Below are 19405 nucleotides of genomic sequence, written 5' to 3' on the forward strand. Positions count from 1 at the left end.
AGCGTATGGCAGATACACAACACATATAAAGCTCATGAGTCTCAAATGTCTCATATATACACTAATACACATATACACTAATATTTTTTTCAATGTCTTTAAGATGATGTGTAGTTTTTGGTCAGGAGAACATAAGTTTGTCTGACCATCATCATTTGCTATTTACTATTTACTTGAGCTGCATCTTATGGTCGACTTCAAGTACAATGTAATATGATGTCCCAATTATTCAAATCTCAAACAGAATAGTAGAAGTAGCTAAAATGGGATAGGTGGTAGAAGTCTTGTAAAAATTTGAAGACTTATAAGCTCATAGGAAAAGTTGAATGAATTGATTTATTATTTCCAAAAACACTGTAACAGAGCAATACAATTATTATCATTTATATTTGGGAAATCACTTCACAAGGTAAATTCTTTTTAATAATTTAAGAATGTATTCAGGATGACTGGAACTATTGAAATGAGTAAAAGTCAATTTTTCATTCATCAGCCAATATTTTTGGTGCATTAATTATGTTATTTATTGTCATCTCTCACTTGGCCTTCCCATATTGTCTATAGACCTTCTGGTCTATAATTTAATACTTGAAGGGAAAGCCTTTCTGCAGACATTAATTTTATATGATTCTTCCATTGTATTCGGTATCCTAGAACTTCTTCATACAAATTGAATATTCCCAGCTCAGATCGGATATCTTCATTTCTAAAACGATCTCTCCGATTGTAGCACTCAGTTCTGCGGAGGAATCTCATCTCTGCCGCCTGTACTCTACTCTCAAGTGGCTTCGTTGAAGTACTGTGTATAAAGCAGTTTTTTTGTAAGTCGTAGCAGGCAATAGCCAAATCCTCGCACGTAAGATGATGATGCTTAATTATGTTTTTCATTTTTATTCTTGTGGTCTGAGATTTCCTATACCAAAAAATTATGACAGATTTTTAATAGCAAATCACAAAACTTTGACATCATCCAATACTATGACATACCTTATGACAGTTGAAAATCATCATCCCCCACCTTCATATCCTGATGCTGCTATTAAGACAAACTGGAATACTGTTGAGATGCTGTTTCAAGCTGAAACAGTTTCAGGTGTTGAGGGTTCTCAACGATGCAACTTTAATAGAAAATTTCCAGAAATTTGAATACTTACATAATTTTACTTCGGACGAAAATATGCCCGTCTCAATTTTCAAAACAACACATAGCCTATTGAAAACTTATAGCAGAAGTTGAATGACTTGATTAATTATTTTCAAACACTGTTACATAGCAATTCAATTGATATCACTTATATTTGAGAAATACTTCACAAATTAAATTTTTTTTTAATAATTTGAAAATGTATTCAGGAAGACTGGAGCTACTGAAGTGAGAAAAAAACAATTTTCCATTCCTCAGCCGAATTTTTTGGTGCATTAAATATGTATTTATTATTATTTTTGTAGTCTGTAATTTTCTATTCTAAAAGAGTGCCGTATTAAAGATTTTCAATAACAAATCACAAAACTTTTTGTGTAGTTGAGAAGTTGATGTTGTGGTAATTATTCATATTGAATGAAAAAGACTAAGAAATTGTCAAAAAATAAATCAATAAATCAGTGGTTTTTTGACAATTTCTTAGTCTTTTTCATTCAATAAATCACAAAACTGTGATATCATCCAATGCTATTACATACCTTATGACAGCTCATGAAATCATTTTCCGCCATCTTGGATCTGTCATATGGATCCAACTTCACTTCGAATCCAGCTTCATTTTGAATTCAACTTCATTTTTTCAAATGGAATGGTGGTCATGAGATACATGATTTATATACAGCATTTCAAAGGAAAATTAATGGCGAAACCCAGACATCGATATCTCAAACCGTTTCAATGACCTCAACATTTTGAAGGTACTAATAAATGATACGAAATTCTCTCTAAAGTTCTTGTCAAACATACAAACAGATAGAAAACGATTTTGGGCTCTAGAAAGTCAAAAGTGAGAGCTTCGCTAACGCTCGTTCAATTATCTCGGTATAGTATGGTTCAGTATAAATCGATTGTGGATATAGTACATGCAATTGGGAAATTTGAAGTATGTAAATATCTTATATATTGGCAATAGAAAGTAGGTACAATACGCCTACAATAGTGCAACAGGAACCGTATTTATCATATGAATAATATTGGCTATAAATTATTTCAATCATTCAATATTATTTTAGAATGAAGTCAAGTCGAAAAGTTAATGAAGAGTGAAAAATTTTGAAGAGAGTAATAAATTTATGTAAGAGTGATTGCATTTCAATAGTATTTTGTGTGAAATCGGAATAGTCAACCGAATTTGATAGATTATCTCACATGTAATTGAAAAGTTGTGAGTTTTATTCTGAGATCAATCAATGGGGAGAGAATATATGGATTGAAATTTGAAGCAAGAAGTCTCCTATTCTATTTTCTGTTTTTATTGAAGCGATGCTCATTGATCTAACCCAGAACTGAAGAACACTTTCTCTGGTTCAATGGACTATTCTCATATCAGACATTCTTTTCCCTAATACGAATGATTAGGATTCCAGAATTATTCAATACTTATTAAAGGTTCTGCTTTCGAAAAAAAATATTTTGATGAATCCAAACTCATTGACTTTCATATATTGCCAATTTTATATGAGGATCGTACTGAGAAAAATTGAATTATTCAACTTATTGCATATATTTCATCTACTTCCAATAAGAGGGCAGACTTTTACTCGTTAAAGTATCCTGGATTCCTGCCAGTAATGTGGAAACACCCAAAATGACAAACAAAACCTGAAATAATTTGATCATATCTCGATGTTTGTTTCAAACTGTTTCGCTAGGGAGAAGAAAAATTCATAGGAAAACAATGAATATGGATTTGGATTAGATTGAATTATAAAACCTAAACTTCAAATCCAATGGGAGCTCTGAGAATCATGGAGTTGAACAATTGTTCAGGATTTAGGGATACAGTATCGGAAAATGATAGCGAAATACATTGTATGCATTCATAAGCTTTATCTCTGAATACCCAGCAATAAAGCACGATCTAGTAGGTCCATATATTCTGCTATTCTCTACTTTTCCATGCAGTTTTCGAATTTCATTCCTTGACAATTCTCTCTCTTTCACTTTTATAATCATAAATCTGAATTTATTGTTTTTATCCTCCCTACTATCTACAGAAAGCAACCAAAGCTCCATTTTTGACCTTGGCTTGTCTAGTGAGTCATAGCATTTCCCTAATGCATCATACACTGTATTTTATTTGAATGGAATCCAACTTTAGTAATATCAACCGTACTACATAATCTCACAAATATTGCTTATTCCTGAATGGTTTACTTGGAATGAAATGCTATTCTAACACTCTATCAATATCAAACAATTCATTCAAATCTTCAAAATAATTCATTCAAATCTTCAATAACACTGAATTGTTCTGAATCATATTCTGAATCGACTTTGAAAAGACATTGCCATAATTATTCTGAATGATAGTTACGTTTATCTATTTTGAAAATCATTTCATAATAAAGTTTCGATGGAGTAGTAAGAAATAGGTTAGTAGTTTCACGGTCAGATTCTGCACAGAATCTAGTCCTAACTTCGTTAAAGTAATGAGGAAGACCTACGGTTTTGTAAGCCTCTCAAGTCATAATGAATTTGCAAAATTTCAATGCCACATCATTCATAATAAGATCTGTGTGGAGATTAGTTGAAGATATTTTGTACAGTATTAGAATCTTACACAGAGTTCTTACTTACAGTTCTAGACTCATTTCAGCCAAATCCTCAACCTTGAATACCACTCTAATCCCTCAAAGATTTTCAAATTAGTTACATACTCAAATGAATGAAATGAGTTACTCATTGTTCAACAGCTACGAAACTCACGACCATAAGACATCAAAATATTTAATAATACAGAATAATGCAATAACAACAATGAAAAATATCAAATGATAAATCATTATAAAAGACAACAACGAGATATCAAATAATCATTAGTAGTAAATCACATTTCTGTGGATTAGAATCCATTAGAATACGTACATCATGAGTAAACGTTGAAGCTACATCTTCCGTCAGTGGACTATTAATAATATTTGAGAGCTCTCTCTTCACTTGAATCATCAGACATAAAGACATCATCACGCATGAATTGATTCAGTCGCTCGGGCCTCAGCTTTCAGCTGGTCTCCTAAGCAACCGAGCCTCACAAGTTTGCGCACCATTACATCTATTCTTATGGTTTCCACTGCCAACAAATCTCCAGCCTCACGATATTATTTGTCAACATTACAACAATCCCACACGCTTTCATATCAAGTGATTATAACTGTTTGGACGATTAGGCTTGGCGGGAGATTTCAGTGGGTTTTCAAGTCTAATAAAAAATAATGTATTTTCATATGAATAATGAATAATGAATTTACTGCCAAATACTAGAAATATTTTTACAAATGAAATAATCTTTAAATTACAATAGTTTTTGGCGTGACTGGAAAAGAAGCCTTGAGCTCCAGCCACGAGTTCTAAAAATAAGAAATACGTTTTTTTAATCTAATAACAGCAGTACAAATGATACAATTCTGATCTATGGATGTTGAATTTTATCAATAATCAAGTACTTGATAAATAAAATATAGATGCACAGACAAATAATATAAAAATTGTCAAGTTTTAATAATTTTTACACAATAAATTAATATTGCCAAAAATTGGTGATTCAGCCAACTCAATGCTACTGTATGCTACTTGTTTCACGATAACAATAAATCGAGTAACATCAATTCAGAAAAATATCTCTATTATAGAAAGTAGAGTTAGGGAACGAACATAACGGTCAGGTCGATACGTAGATTTCAGCTAGCTATATGGATCAGCTTCTTTATGGATGACTCCAAATGTACTCATTATTGCACAGCTGTTTAATAGCATCGATTTTCACCGCAACTAACTCGTTCTATCCGGAGCTTAAGGTGCCTCTTAGTAGAGGTCAAATGTTTATTTCAAGTGAAACTATAAAATATTGAGTTTTCCATCTTAATATTTTTGGTTATCTGATATTGTGACTACAATACTGCTACTATACAGGATTAACAACTATACTATACTACTCTACACTTCAGTTACTATACTACCACTATACTGCTATACATGATCAATATGTTATGTATAACAGTAATTCTGTAACCTTGCTGTTAATCTGTATATTTATGTAGTGCATGTTTGCATGCTATAAATAATTTCTCAGTTACGTTTCAAGATCAATTTAATTTGTTGACAAAACCATAGAGAGAATAATTAAGGACTGGAAATTTTGTGAAGTGAACAACTACAAGACTTAACCTATTTCGGACTATGTGTAACCTTATCCAAATTTGGGAGAGGAATAGCACAAGGTTACCTTATTTTTTCTCTCCCTATCATTTTTATGATGAACTTATTGTATGAATCAATCAATATGAGAATAGTCCCTAATTAACACAATTTCTGATGATACTGATAACTGATTTACCCAATTAATTGATAAACACTAGTCAATTATCAAACTGTTTAATGGTTCAACAAGTTCAAGCTACATGAAAATCCACTTGAATTCTGAATAATTGGGAATGAATTCAATCATGTCAGATAATGATATTTAAAATCAAATGAATCACACACCCGATCCTCCAAGCCGTCTCTACTCATCGCATCCAACAGATACAAAGTTCCATATTACTTTGAGTCGATTATGAAATAATGCAACCCAGGATCATAGTTAGTACCTGTCTGGTCCAATATCAGTTCCATTATGTTTCTATCGGTTTTGTTATGAGTGGAGGATGATATCTGCCAACCTGTAATGAGAATTGCTGCTCAATTTTGCCGAATTAATTCCATACATCACCTTCGCTTACTCCAATTTACAACTGTGAATTATTGCTTTTCGATCGGAACAATGACGGATTCAATTTTGAATTTTGCCACCCACCTATTTGATAATCCTCGCGGTTTCATTATATACCTTTTGATTCGTCATTTTTCAATGAACGGAAATCCAATTTTCTATTTTCCTGCTCATCATCCATGAACTTTGTGGTTTGTTTTGTCTTTTTTCCATCGTTTTCTAACAACTTCCCACTTACAATGTAAATTAAATTTCAAATCAACCAACCCATTTATCTACCAATAATCGATAAGTTCTTATCATTTTCTCATTATTTTCAATGAATGTGTAACGTATAATCCAACTAAGTTTGCCTACTGATCCCTAATTACCTCTTTCGAAATTGCAATTGCTGAAAATGTTGACGTAGCAGTTAATGATGTTTGTGATAATGTTGTGAGAGTGAGCACCTGTTAATAAAGCTCATTATTAAAGATGACCCACTGGTCAAATACGAATCTGATAGAATTGTTCCTCTGTTTATTTCGTACTTCAGAGTCCAGTTTGTTCTTCTATCCTCTAGTATTTAAGTGTTTTGTTTTGACAAATTGTTTCCACTAGAGATGCAACATTTCGTGCTATTTTGGTCTGAGAGTCACCTCATTACATGTATTTCACAGCAAATATAACGAATCTGTTTTGATTCACTGTATATAACCATAGAGTAAAGATACTGTTCAACTTCTATTCATTTGTCTCTGATATAACTCACATATCCTCACTTTAACGACAAAATTTGCGTTGTCATCTTTAATATGAATGACGTGCATTTTACTGCGAAATGATAACTATTTACTCACTTTCTACGAGGAAGCACGAGTTGATCTCTAGTTATCAGCTATGTAGTTCTCAGTAATTAACGTACCACCAGCACTAAACATAAAACTAGGTTCAGCTTCAGCTATAAATATAGAGCTGAAAATAGAAATATTCTAGTCATGTGTACGCTTTACTCCTGTTAGTTGATTTGAGAAAATTGATATTCCTAAGTGAAGTGATATATGAGTTAGTTGACTAGATTGACATTGAGCTTCACGCCAAGAATGCTGTAGCAAGTGATTTTATTTTCCTAAGGAAATCATTTTACGAGGAAACATGCGTCATCCACGAATCATCCTTGTTATCATCAATGTCTATGTAATAGTTATGAATAATAAGTATTCAGTTATGAAAAACTGATACTAGCACTAGGGAAAAAACTGGAAATAGTCTCATACAGAACTTATTTAGTTGACTGTTTTGGTGAGGGCTACTCGTATTTATGTAGAAATTAAAAAATCTAAGTACCCTTTTTAAATCTTTATTTCATTACCCACATCATGTTTTTGGCATATAATGTCATTTCTATTCTCTATTTCATTCATTTTCTCCTCGATATTGCCATTCTTCTGCAATAAAAAAGTTTAGAGATAAGGGTACTTACAGAACTATTTTATTCTTTCAAACTCAAAATTCAAATTTATTTATTCATCGAAAAGCATAATTACAAAATCATAGTGTAACAATAGTATAATGAACATACTCCCTGCGTGGATTTGTGAGGTATATAAGGTGTCAATGACTATAAATACTTGACAGACGTTGTTGTGATTTGGGAATTCCAGGAGATTCGGACCAAGGATGCTGTGGCGAGTGATGGTGCTGAGCTGCGCATGCGTGGTGGTGCGTGCGAGTGGCAGTGGTGCGGCTGCAGCCGATCATCTGCTGGAGCCAAGATGGCAGCGGGAGGTGCGGGCACTGCTCGAGGCTAGCAGCTGGCTGCAACCGAGTGGGCCCGGTCATGGACGTACTTCGCGAGGTCTGTACACATCCTGAAACATTCTTACACATTTTTCACTCAATACAACTAGCTTCTGTATCAGTTAGTGTGAAAATAGCATACCTGTTGACATCGACTACGTCAACATGGTGCTTGTTGCACAAAATTTTAATCGTGATTAATTTCACAAGAACCAATCAGAGAGGCTATCTGTTCTAAAAAGCCTTCTCTGATTGGTTCTCGTGAAATTAATAACGATTAAAACTTGACCGGCTTTTATGCAACCGGGCCTGAGAGTAAGAACAGAATGGTCAGTTTGATGTCTATATTTCAGTTAAAATCGCGCTTGCAATCGACCTCCATGAGACAAAATCACATTATAAAACATGGGAGTGAACAGAACGGTCAAGTTTCAGCACGATGGCAATCAAATGCTTCCATCATTGCGAACTGATTAATGTTAACGATCGAAACGGAAATCTACAACGCAACATACTCGTTAAATAATCGTTCTGTTCGCACCTTGTCAGAATTATACGTAACTTCTAGATATAGCGGAGTGAATAAAATATTGTACCCACTCCTCCTTCACCCTTAAGCTCTTCAATAAGGTTAGAGGACTTTCAGTTTGTTTACCTCCCAACTACTTCACTAATAGCCGAAGTTTATTTATAATGCATAGTAAACTGAGAACACAGAAGTTCTCAATAAATGAAAAATAAAAAATCTGAGTGCCCTTTTTCCAATTTCTACCCACATCATGTTCCAAAATGACATTTTCAAGTAAGACATCAGTTTTGAAAGTAAGACATTAAGATCTAAACCTGACACTAAAACATTAGTTGTAAGTGAAAATCAAAAAAAGGATACTTGGATTTTTATTTTCTATTTCTCGATAATTAAGAGTAGCCCTAACCAAAAAGTAGATTCTATGTTCTCTTTATTGCTGTAGGCTACCTGAAAACTCTTGGATAGAATTTTATACTTAAATTTCACAAAAAACACCAGTTCTCATCACTGTATAGGACCATTTCTCAAATTTGAAACACATTTTTTCAAAATAAAGCAAATAATGGAAGAATCCTCGAATTTCATAAGATGCAAAAATGATATTCTCTGTTCATATTGAAACAAGTTCAGCTTAGAAGAGGAAAATCGTAAAGAAATTATGCCTCAGAGTCGACTCAGCTACCATATTTTAGTTTTCGACGGTTTAATCACCTTTTCCAGCATCTTCTGACATCGACAGCCTTCATTGACAAACTCAATTGCGTGAATTGTGATCGAGAATATGCAAATTCATACATAACTGAGTTAAGATTTGAGAGAGACCACCACCTTTATCCGCGTAGATTTTTATTCTTTGGAAACGAGTTCTCTTGAAACAGGATGATAGGATACTGTGAATTGACAATTGAAATTCCGTTATCAAATTGTATTCATAAATAGTAGATGGGACAGACGTGATCCAAGTTTAAATTAATCGTTTTGTAAGGGAGGGAATGATTGGACATAGCTGTTACGAAAGAATATTGCGTTTTACATACATTTTCAGGATTATTATTATTATTGGAGTATACAAGATGTAATGTTTTGCAAGATTTTTATATCAATCAGATCTACCTAGCAGAGCAATATAAACCTTCAAGACTATATTGATAGGTAATAATTGAATAATGATAAGGATGATTCAATGCTAAGGCCTATTGATTCTCAGACAATTATTGTACTAAAATAATGGAGGAAACAAGTCTATGCAAGTAATCACTGTGTTGGGCACAAAAACTTCCCCTGTCGACATCACTATTAATTTGTAGTAGGTGAATTCAATGAATATTCTGAGATTACGTTCTTCATATAATTATCGTGGAAAGTGATTTAATATTAAATTTAATTTTTTACAGAAGTTGAATACATGGTGTTAAAGTAATGGTCTCCAAGTAGGTGCTACAAAATCATGAAAATAAAAAGTCAAGTTAACTTATCCAAAAAAAGCATTTTACATTCGTGAAGCATTTTGCAAAACTTGTATAGACTTTTTTCATTCAGTATTTCTACAAGAAACCACTTGTTTTGAATGTATTTTCTGTAAATCTAGCAAAATTCTGTACAACTTGTTATATGTGTTACTGCAGCTGTATTAATGGTTTCAGATTTAGGTTGATGACTGTTCTTATCATAACACCACACATCTATTATTGATTAATAATGAGGATGAAAATGTTTGGAAAACGAACAAAGTAGATATATTATGTGAATCACATAATGAGTAGCATTCACAGATAACATGATTAATTCTCTTGCAGTTCAATATTTTCATGATATCTAGAGAGTATTTGACGCTCTTGAACAAGAGGAGTGATTGATCAGACTCTGGCAACCAAAACTAGAGGCAATCTTAGTAGAGGATTAAAGCTCTTGGATGAATAATTGCAGAACTTGTAATGTATACACTTGTTTTGAATGTATTTTCTGCGCATCTATGAAATTAATCACCAATCTGAATCATAGGCTCTCAAAGTTTCCATCGACTTATTCAAGTTGTCCTATTTTCAAATATCAGGCCTCTTGACTGAGGTAGCTTGAGAAACCTGTTTCGTTACATTTTCAAAGTCAAATTATTTTAAAATCCTCCAAAAACTATTGTCATCTACTTACCCTCATCTGAATTATATGAACTGAATATATTATTGTCCACATTCAATTACTCACTGTATAGAATATACCGTACTTATAAACAATACATAATACATAATCTAAAATGAAGAAAAATATTTGTGATGTTACCCAAGGTACCTAGAATACAATGTATTTTAGGTAGATTGATGCTACCTGTTTCAATTTCGAAGTTCCAATTAATTTTACCATTCATATAAATATATTACACATGCTGATAGACTATTTTCATCATCTTCTAAATCATCCACCTCGATGATCTAGATCAATTATTACACATTTTTACTTTCCTCTCCCTATTACCATACGTTTCAAGGTCCCCTGAGTCCGAAAAAGTGGTTTTTGGGTATTGGTCTGTATGTGTGTGTGTGTGTGTGTGTGTGTGTGTGTGTGTGTGTGTGTGTGTGTGTTTGTGTGTGTGTGTGTGTGTGTGTGTGTGTGTGTGTGTGTGTTACATTCGAAACCGGCTCCAACGATTTTGAGCAAATTTATACCTGGAATAGTCATTGATAAGCTCTATCAACTGCAACAAGTCCTATATCTTTAAAAATTTCAGGAGCTTTGCCCTATCTATGAAAAGTTTGATTTAGATTCTCAATTATCAGCCTTCATATACAATTAAAACAAAAAAATTCAAGTGGAAAAGATTGAGCATGAAAATCTCTGCAATTAATGTTCATTAACATTTCCACCTAGAATTGAAAATAAGCTTGGAATCCGAGAAAATGTGATTATTAAATTGCAAACTGTTGGCGACAGTTGGTTCTATTAAATCATTCACTACGAAGAGATAGCAGACCTCGTGTGTTTCCAGTGTTATTGACCTATCACCAGCTGTCTCATATCTTTGAATAGTAGACTTGAGATGCGCGAGTAAACTAGCGTCAGGTGATCAATTTTCATAACGGCAAGGAAAGATGTGTGAGTGCGCCACACCAGATTTTTTGATCTTTATTAAAGTGGTTCCATAACCTCTTTTGGACTATTTTTATCAAAATTAGAGAGAGAAACAGTTTTGCGATTATCCTGTTGATTCTCTTCAAATCAATAATTTGATATCGTGAGTGTGAAATGTAATAAATTAATAAATAAAATGCGTCCCAAGTATCAATGTTCTATCCAAGGCAAATGATATTTCAAAACTTTTATCAAATCAAAATATATAAAATCAAAATCATACCTGAATGAAATCAAAATCAACTCTATCAAACTATGGAGAAAAAATTGTAAAGCTCAAAACATGTTTCATTTCCTCTTCATTCGCACCAAGATAGCAAATTGCAAAACGTCTTGAATACTCAAATACCTGCTAATGAAATCGCATAAATTTGCTCCATTAATAGGGACTATCTTTCAGAAAGAATTGGTCTTATTTTTTCGGAATAGCCGCAAGTCTTTAAACTCTTTTCAAGCCCTTGCTCTCACCATGCATAAATTAGAATCCATTGGTTAATAGGAAGTGGAAAACACTGGAATTCGTTTCTTGTAGCCGCTGGGTCTACAGAATTAATGAACAAGGAATATTTTTAAAACTGCCCTTCTTAGAAGAAACAGAGTTTTAAGTTAAATCGATTTAGATACCGACATTATCAAGTTTCTAGAAATTCGAGGAGAGGAAGAATTTCTTAGTATTGCAGTTAAGAAACCCTGTCTTGAAGTTGTAGGCAAGTCGATAAATTTATATGATCTATCGGTAGAATGGAGTGAAAATCTGTGGAAATTTATTTTTGAAAATTCACTTCCAGCCTCTCTCCCTATCAATGTCGTTAACCGAGGAATAAAAGAATATTCCAACAATAATGAGACAGAGTATGCCTAGCCCGAGGGTACCTGCGGAAGGAAGAGAGGCGTAGTACTCCGCGGAAAGGATATGAAAAAGGATATTCTAGAACTAGGATATCCCTGAACAATGATCTTTATTGGAGAAAGTTAATTGAAGTCTGTTTGAATAGATTTGATGAAAAATAAAAACAACCAACGATCATGCCTTACCTACAATCATGGAATGCCATCAATAACATCAAATCAAACACAGAAAGGTTCAAATTAGAGTTTAATTCCAATATTTTGTTATTGTTTTTGTTGAAGCCTATAAATAATTAAGTAATTGATAAAACATTTTTCCAGTAGAGGATCTCATGCAAAACACATTTTTGTAGAATGATAACATTTTTTCTATTTTTGAGGGTGATTTACTTTTTGTATTCCACATAATGTACAGTTCATAGTCGATAGTTTGTGATCAAAATAAATTCCAACTTCGTTTCATTGCTTTCAAATAAATTTATTACATTTTGTGCTCATGTAAATAGAATAAATTAAATTTTTCAAGTAATTTTGTTATCGGATGAAAGTATGTGAAGTAAATGAATGCATGCTGTTTTTCCAGTAAGAACAGTTTAAGTGAAGCTGCTATTTATGTTGGTGTATGAATATTTGAAATACCTTCTCTATTTATGTTGTTATTTATGAATATTTGAAATACCTTCTCTATTGGGGCTAGTTTATTATGCGATCGGCCAATCATGTTACTAAAATAAATACTATTTTATTCAGATTTCTCTCTTACCTTTTTTGTCTATATAACATCTATATTGAAGATTAGATACGCAAATAATTCTGAGCATTCAAATCGAATAATTCCCCGTGCAGACAATTTTCAGTTATCTCAATTAATTGAGCTTCGAAAATTCACACAACGCATTCTTAGTATCCACTTCACAGTCTCTAACCATTTCCCACCAGAACCTCTTGAAAATTACTGTATGAAATCAGTAGAGTAGAGAGCTATAATTATTTCAAAAACAATTGAATGGAATTCAGAACCGACCAAAACAAAGAAAGGAATTTTCCGGTGAAACATTTTTTCAGAGAGCTTTCAGAGTATGGAGACAGCGCGATTATATTCATTTGCATCCAATGTTTATTTTCCAATTGCATCTCCATTGGAATAACTGGGTCTCCAGCTTGGAATAACAATCATGTCGTTGTTGTGGTCTGTTATATACTGTGAAGTGAATGAGTCTGTTGACATCAGAATGAGTAGGTGCTGCAATGGCTTACACTTTGTTTACTATATTTGAGTGGAGCGAGAGAATCGAGAGTTCATAAATATATTTCAGACATCAAAATCGAGAAATAATGGCCCATATGAATAAAACCAGAGCAAATGCTCATGAGCAAGAGCATGGAGCATAAGGTTTTGCTTATGAGCAAAAGGTAGAAGCAAAAGCATTTGCTCATTTTTATATGAATAAGCTTTACCTTATACTCTTACCTCATGCTCCTGAACTCTGGAGCAAACGCTCACCTATTTTTAAGATTTTTCATCGCTTTTGTAGCCTTACTTTGTTTTTATAGCTCACGGAAGCGCTAAATATGCAAGTAGGGGGCACCGCTTGTGTTTGCATCGTCTGCTCTGTTTTCTATTTATAAATAGATTTAGGGTAGTTCAGTTTAGAATTTTTAAATAATAGCGTGAAAAAATGTCATCCCTATAATAATCTTTAGCATATTCTTATAATATCAATAGCCTTATATAGTCTACACTCTCATCTTCTTAAATGCCTATTTCCTATTTTGTGATGGCTATCTTTATATATCAGGTATCTTTTGTATTTATTCTTTTGTAGGAATGATGGTGATATATATCATGGTTGAATCTAAAAAGAGGTTTATAGTTCTCAACTATTGGTTGTGATCGTATCTGGTATAGTTTCCTCATACGAATTAGGTGAGCAAAAGGTGATAAGCTGCTCTAGACTAGACTTACCTTTTTTGAAGCATTTGCTTCAAAAGTTGAGCAAATGCTCTAGTTTACTCATACAATTTTGAGTATAAGCTTTTACTTTCGAGCAAATGCTCAAACTATTTTTTTGATGAGCATGAGCAAAAGGGTTTGCTCACGTTTATTCATAGAAAATGAAGCAAATGCTCCATATTTTAGAAGTATAAGCAAATGCTCAACTTTATTCATATGGGCCATTGTGTAAAATTTCAGTTCACTCTAAAATAAATCTTCAATATCGTTGCTGAGGTTGACGCCAGCATGAACCCTAGGCTTGTGCGTAGGTGATTAAGGAACCTCTGAATAGAGAATAAATGATTCAAGGTGGTTCTCAAACCATTGAGTTGAAACCAATATTGTTAATCTCATAACCGTAAGTTAGTGAAGCCATTTTTTAACCAGCCTTTCTTCAATGGGAAAACCGTGAGGACGACGTTCATTAGAACTGATCGATTGAATGAAGCACTGACGGCAGAGTTAACTACATCACAAAATTCACATTTCCCAAACAGAAAAAACACTTTTTTGTGGAATGAAGTTTACACCAACGAATTATTTTTGATAAGCACCTCTCAACATGATTTATTTAATATTATACAATTATATAAGTTTTTGGGGTTTTGGACTCTACTGTACAACGTTTTTGTATTGGGCCTACTTTTATAGAATGAGTAATACTTCTCACTCCACCACTCTACGTTACCATTTTAACTACTACATTTGAATAACAACTATTTAGAGATACTTACTTATTCATGAACACCATCATCATCCTTATCATCTCAACTCACTTCTCCGTCTCATCTCTCCACACTTCATATCATTTCGAACATATCATCTCCTCTCTTTCTCCTACCAGTGTTTCTCTGTTACCCCCGTTCTCACACCATATCACTAGACGAGGTTGAGTGGTAGAGAGCACGGTATTTAGATGAAACCGTAGGGGTCACGAAATGTGTGTGCAGTGGCCAGCTAGCTAGATCGCGTCATCGCCAACAACCGAGGTTTTTAACACCCATGAAACTTATTTGTTGAAAACAGATGATTGGATAAAAAATTAGGTCAGCTACACCAGAAATTTAGCACAAACATGCGCGTGACACCTACTGTCTTCGTCTATATACCGTGGTAGAGAGCACTTGAAAGTCCCAACTCCACCCAATAAAAAAATTTATCCTGTTTTTATCCTTCACTTAACTGTAACATAGGAAACATAGTTACCCAGGTATTTCTTATCCAGCACAGCTCATCATGTGGACAATTTATTTTTGGCTGAGCTTAAAATTGTGGTTTTGAATTATTCTGTTTTCAATATGTTTTTTCTGGGTTGTGAATGAATAAAGAATTCATACTATTAAAAACAAGTTTGAGCTGTATCATTCGGGAGTTTCCACACCATATTCCCAATCTTTATAATTGCTTATCACATGGGAAACATTGTTGATAAGGTATTTCTTATTTTATCCAGTGCACTACACCATGTTGTCGATTTCAATTTTGTGTATGCATCATTAATTTAGGGCTGGATTCCGAGCTCGGCATTCAGCTAAGTTCTAGACTTTAAACAGCTGGAGTCAGAAAATTGGCTTTCCGACACGGGGCGTAGTCATAGTCAAGGTCACGTTTAAATTAAATTTCGAAAAACTGGAAAATTGAACACAAAATAAAATAAAGAGAAAATAGTGTGAAGTTTCAGCTATTTTGAATTATTTAGGAATGTTTCATTTCTTCAATTTGAGTGTATGTGTGTGTGTGTATGAGTGTATGTGCGTCTGTGTACACGATATCTCATCTCCCAATTAACGGAATGACTTGAAATTTGGATCGTAAGGTCCTTACAATATGAGGATCCGACACCAACAATTTCGATCAAGTGCGATTCAAGATGGCGGCTAAAATGGCGAAAATGTTGTCAAAAACAGGGTTTTTCGCGATTTTCTCGAAAACGGCTCCAACGATTTTGATCAAATTTATACCTGAAAAAGTCATTGATAAGCTCTATTAACTGCCACAAGTCCCATATCTGTAAAAATTCCAAGAGCTCCACCCCATCTATGCAAAGTTTGATTTTAGATTCCCAATTTTCAGGCTTCAGATACAATTTAAAAAAAAATTCAAGTGGAAAAGATTGAGCATAAAAATCTCTACAATTAATGTTCAGAAACATTTTCACCTAAAATTGAAAATAAGCTCGAGGTTCGATAAAATAAGATTATTAAATTTCAAACTGTTGATTCTATTAAATAATTCACTATAAAGAGATAGCAGACTTCGTGTGTCTGCAGCGTTATTGTCCTGTCACCAGCTGGCTTAGATCTTTGAATAGTAGACTTGAGATGCGCGGGAACACTAGCGTCAGGTGATCAATTTTCATAACTGCAAGGAAAGTTGTGTGAGTGCGCCACACCAGATTTTTGTGGGTTGTGAACAAAAAATAATAATGAATCTATACTATGGAGAACAAGTTTGAGCTGTAATATTTGGGATATTTTATAGGGTTTCTTTATTTAGGCTCAACAATTTTTTAACAAAAAAAATACAATTTCTTTGTTACAGATTTCGAAGACTATAAGGAGGACGGCGATGAAGACCAGGACCAACAGGAACGTGACCTTGAGGACAACTCCAACATTCGATTAGCAGCCAACAAACGCGCACTGTCAGCTTTATCGAGATGGAAACCGTTTTCGAGCGCCTGGGGCTCTAGCAGACTGCGCCCCCTTGGACGCGCGCCCCTAGTTGCTGCCCTCTTGCCCCCTGATGCCGATCTGGTGTCGGCCGAGACACGCAACATCATGGGGCAACGACCGATGGGGCAACCCCTTCGCTGGGGCAAACGCCGACGCTAACCTCGTCTCCCCAAATTATTCACTTCTTCCTCAGCCCCCCTCAAAACAACAATCCCCCCCTCAAACATCAATTCACCCCGTCAAATTACAAAAAAAATACATCTATACGCTCCGTTAGTTAAATATAACTTCAACTTGAAATCTAATACGGAATATTCCAAGAACATACTCCTAACGGACTCAAAATAAAACTTGAACTTGAAATATTAAATATTCTAAGAACATTACTGGATAGTCTTAGAAATGAAACCCCTTCTTCAAAATCCAAGGTTCCTATGAATACCACTTGCATCCTTGCATGAAAAATTCTAAAAATATAACAATCTTATAACTGAGAAAAAATAAATATTATTACATTCTGGCACGAGATAGTAGCAAAATATTACAAATAACTCATGATGAAAAGCTACAAATATGACTGAAATTCAAAAACGGCTTCCTATAAAAATATAGCCTGTCTTATGAACCTCACTTGAAAACTTTTATCTACAACTTGAAACTTGGGATATATTCAAATAGAAATTGAATCTCTTATTCATTACGGAATTTGTTCTACATCGAAGGAAATAATTCATTATTATTGATGTTATACTTTTTACTCCGATTATACCTGTTTACTCGAATCATGGAATATGGTATTTCAGTTTGGTTTGTCTTTGAACCGCTGCTCGTCATAAGAATTAAGTTCGATTATAATTATATAAGTAGCTTACATTTTATTCTGAGGATGACTCGATTGAAAATGTTTCTCATTTGTTAATTGAAAACCATTGAGAATTGAAACAATAAGCTATAGAAAATTCAACAACTAATATTTGGATGAAGTTTGATCACTTATTATATTTATCCTCTGTGACTTAACAATTAGAAAACTTGATATTATGATAACTGGAAATCAGCCAACAAATTGTATATTTTGGTTGCAGATAACTTTTCTTAAGGTTTTTGATATATTCTAATAATATTCATTGCTATAAAATGTTATATAATTATATTTTTCCTGGTTTCAATATCATAAATAGTCAGTTATTGATAAAGTGATAACTTGTTGGTGAAAGAGAGAAGTAATATGAAAAATATGTTCCCCTATGTTACCGTTTCTGTATTATCTTATTCTTGAAATATCATTAATTCGTTAATTTATCCTGTCTGAACGCGACAAAGGTGAACTAGTACTTCTACATAGTGAAAAGTAACATTCAATTCATCATTTTAATACATAATTTATTATTGTACATAGAGTTTGAAAGAATGGGTTTGACGTTCGTGTTATGTGTTATAATTGTACAGAAAATCTATTATTTTACTATATAGTATTTAATTTCCATTGTGATCTCCCCACAATTCAATTAACAAAACGCTTCTCTCTCATTCATATTATTACTTTAAAATTATAGATGTTATTCCATGAATATTGTTAATGGTGATGATGATTGAGATCCGTTGGTGCGATGGAGCATGTTGAATGAGAAATACTGTATTTTCTTCTAGTGTATGTGCTATGTGATACAATTACTGCTTCCAAATTTTATTTTATAAAAGAGCTCTCTTTGTTACACAACATGTCCCGTTTCTCATTCATTAATTTACTTTCCGATGTTTGTACGATACGTACAAACTTTTTCACGTAAATTACTAGTAAAGATTCTAAAGTGAACCTCAGTTTCATTTCGGAAAAGACCCATCAAGGTCTGCTCGACTTGATAAAAAAATTTACTTTACTATGAGCCCCTTTCTCCTAAATCTAGAGTTGGATATATAATGTATTGTTTCTTGTTATCAATGCTATAAATCTGCAAAGAGCTATTGATAAATCAAGATAAATTGTCAGATTATCAGTAGTTATTTTGGAATGAGTACATTGGTAGATAATTGTTTGAGTATAAAAATGCTACTGTATATTATCATTCCTCTAAAGTATTATTTTTCGTCTACAGATGAATAACCTAATATACAAAACACACTGTATTATCGTGGATAAATAATGGGAAAATGAACGAATAAATGGTACACTACGATCTTATAAAATATACTCAAATGAATTGGTATATGCCAAAACAGTATAATATATACTACAATACTATCATAACCTGTGAAATAAGTAAGAGAAATTCCTAATGTTACTTTATTACTACCGTACATCAAATTCCCTTTATCAACATGTGTCTCAAGCTATACTTTTTAGTGAATGAACTGTTCTAATCATTTTCCCAAATGTAAATATTATAAATAAATTGTGATTCTTTTGTTATTTGTGTCAAATAAATGGTTTATCAAGATGACTCGTTCATTTAAATACTAATTGTATTCAGTTGTGAGTAGAGACAAAGAAAATAATCGATTCAATCAGTGATTGAAGAGTGGGATTGAGAATGAATAAGCA

At 33.3% G+C, this 19405-nt stretch overlaps 1 protein-coding gene across 4 annotated transcripts in view; it reads left to right on the forward strand.

Annotated features, from left to right (window-relative positions):
• Positions 1-19045, forward strand: part of LOC111058214 — a 107720-nt gene extending 88675 nt beyond the window's left edge. For 3 of the 4 annotated variants that reach the window (XM_039433090.1, XM_039433091.1, XM_039433092.1), the window contains 2 exons: positions 7556-7749; positions 16730-19045. In XM_039433090.1, the coding sequence (XP_039289024.1) occupies positions 7572-7749; positions 16730-17022 (471 nt within the window). In that variant the 5' untranslated portion in view covers positions 7556-7571 and the 3' untranslated portion in view covers positions 17023-19045. Of the gene's footprint in view, positions 1-7043; positions 7089-7555; positions 7750-16729 lie in introns of those variants that run through there. The other variant, XM_039433089.1, reaches the window with a different exon arrangement.
• Positions 19046-19405: the final 360 nt, after the last annotated feature.

This window comes from Nilaparvata lugens, chromosome 7 (assembly GCF_014356525.2).
Source record: "Nilaparvata lugens isolate BPH chromosome 7, ASM1435652v1, whole genome shotgun sequence".
In the NCBI taxonomy this organism is placed as follows: domain Eukaryota; kingdom Metazoa; phylum Arthropoda; class Insecta; order Hemiptera; family Delphacidae; genus Nilaparvata; species Nilaparvata lugens.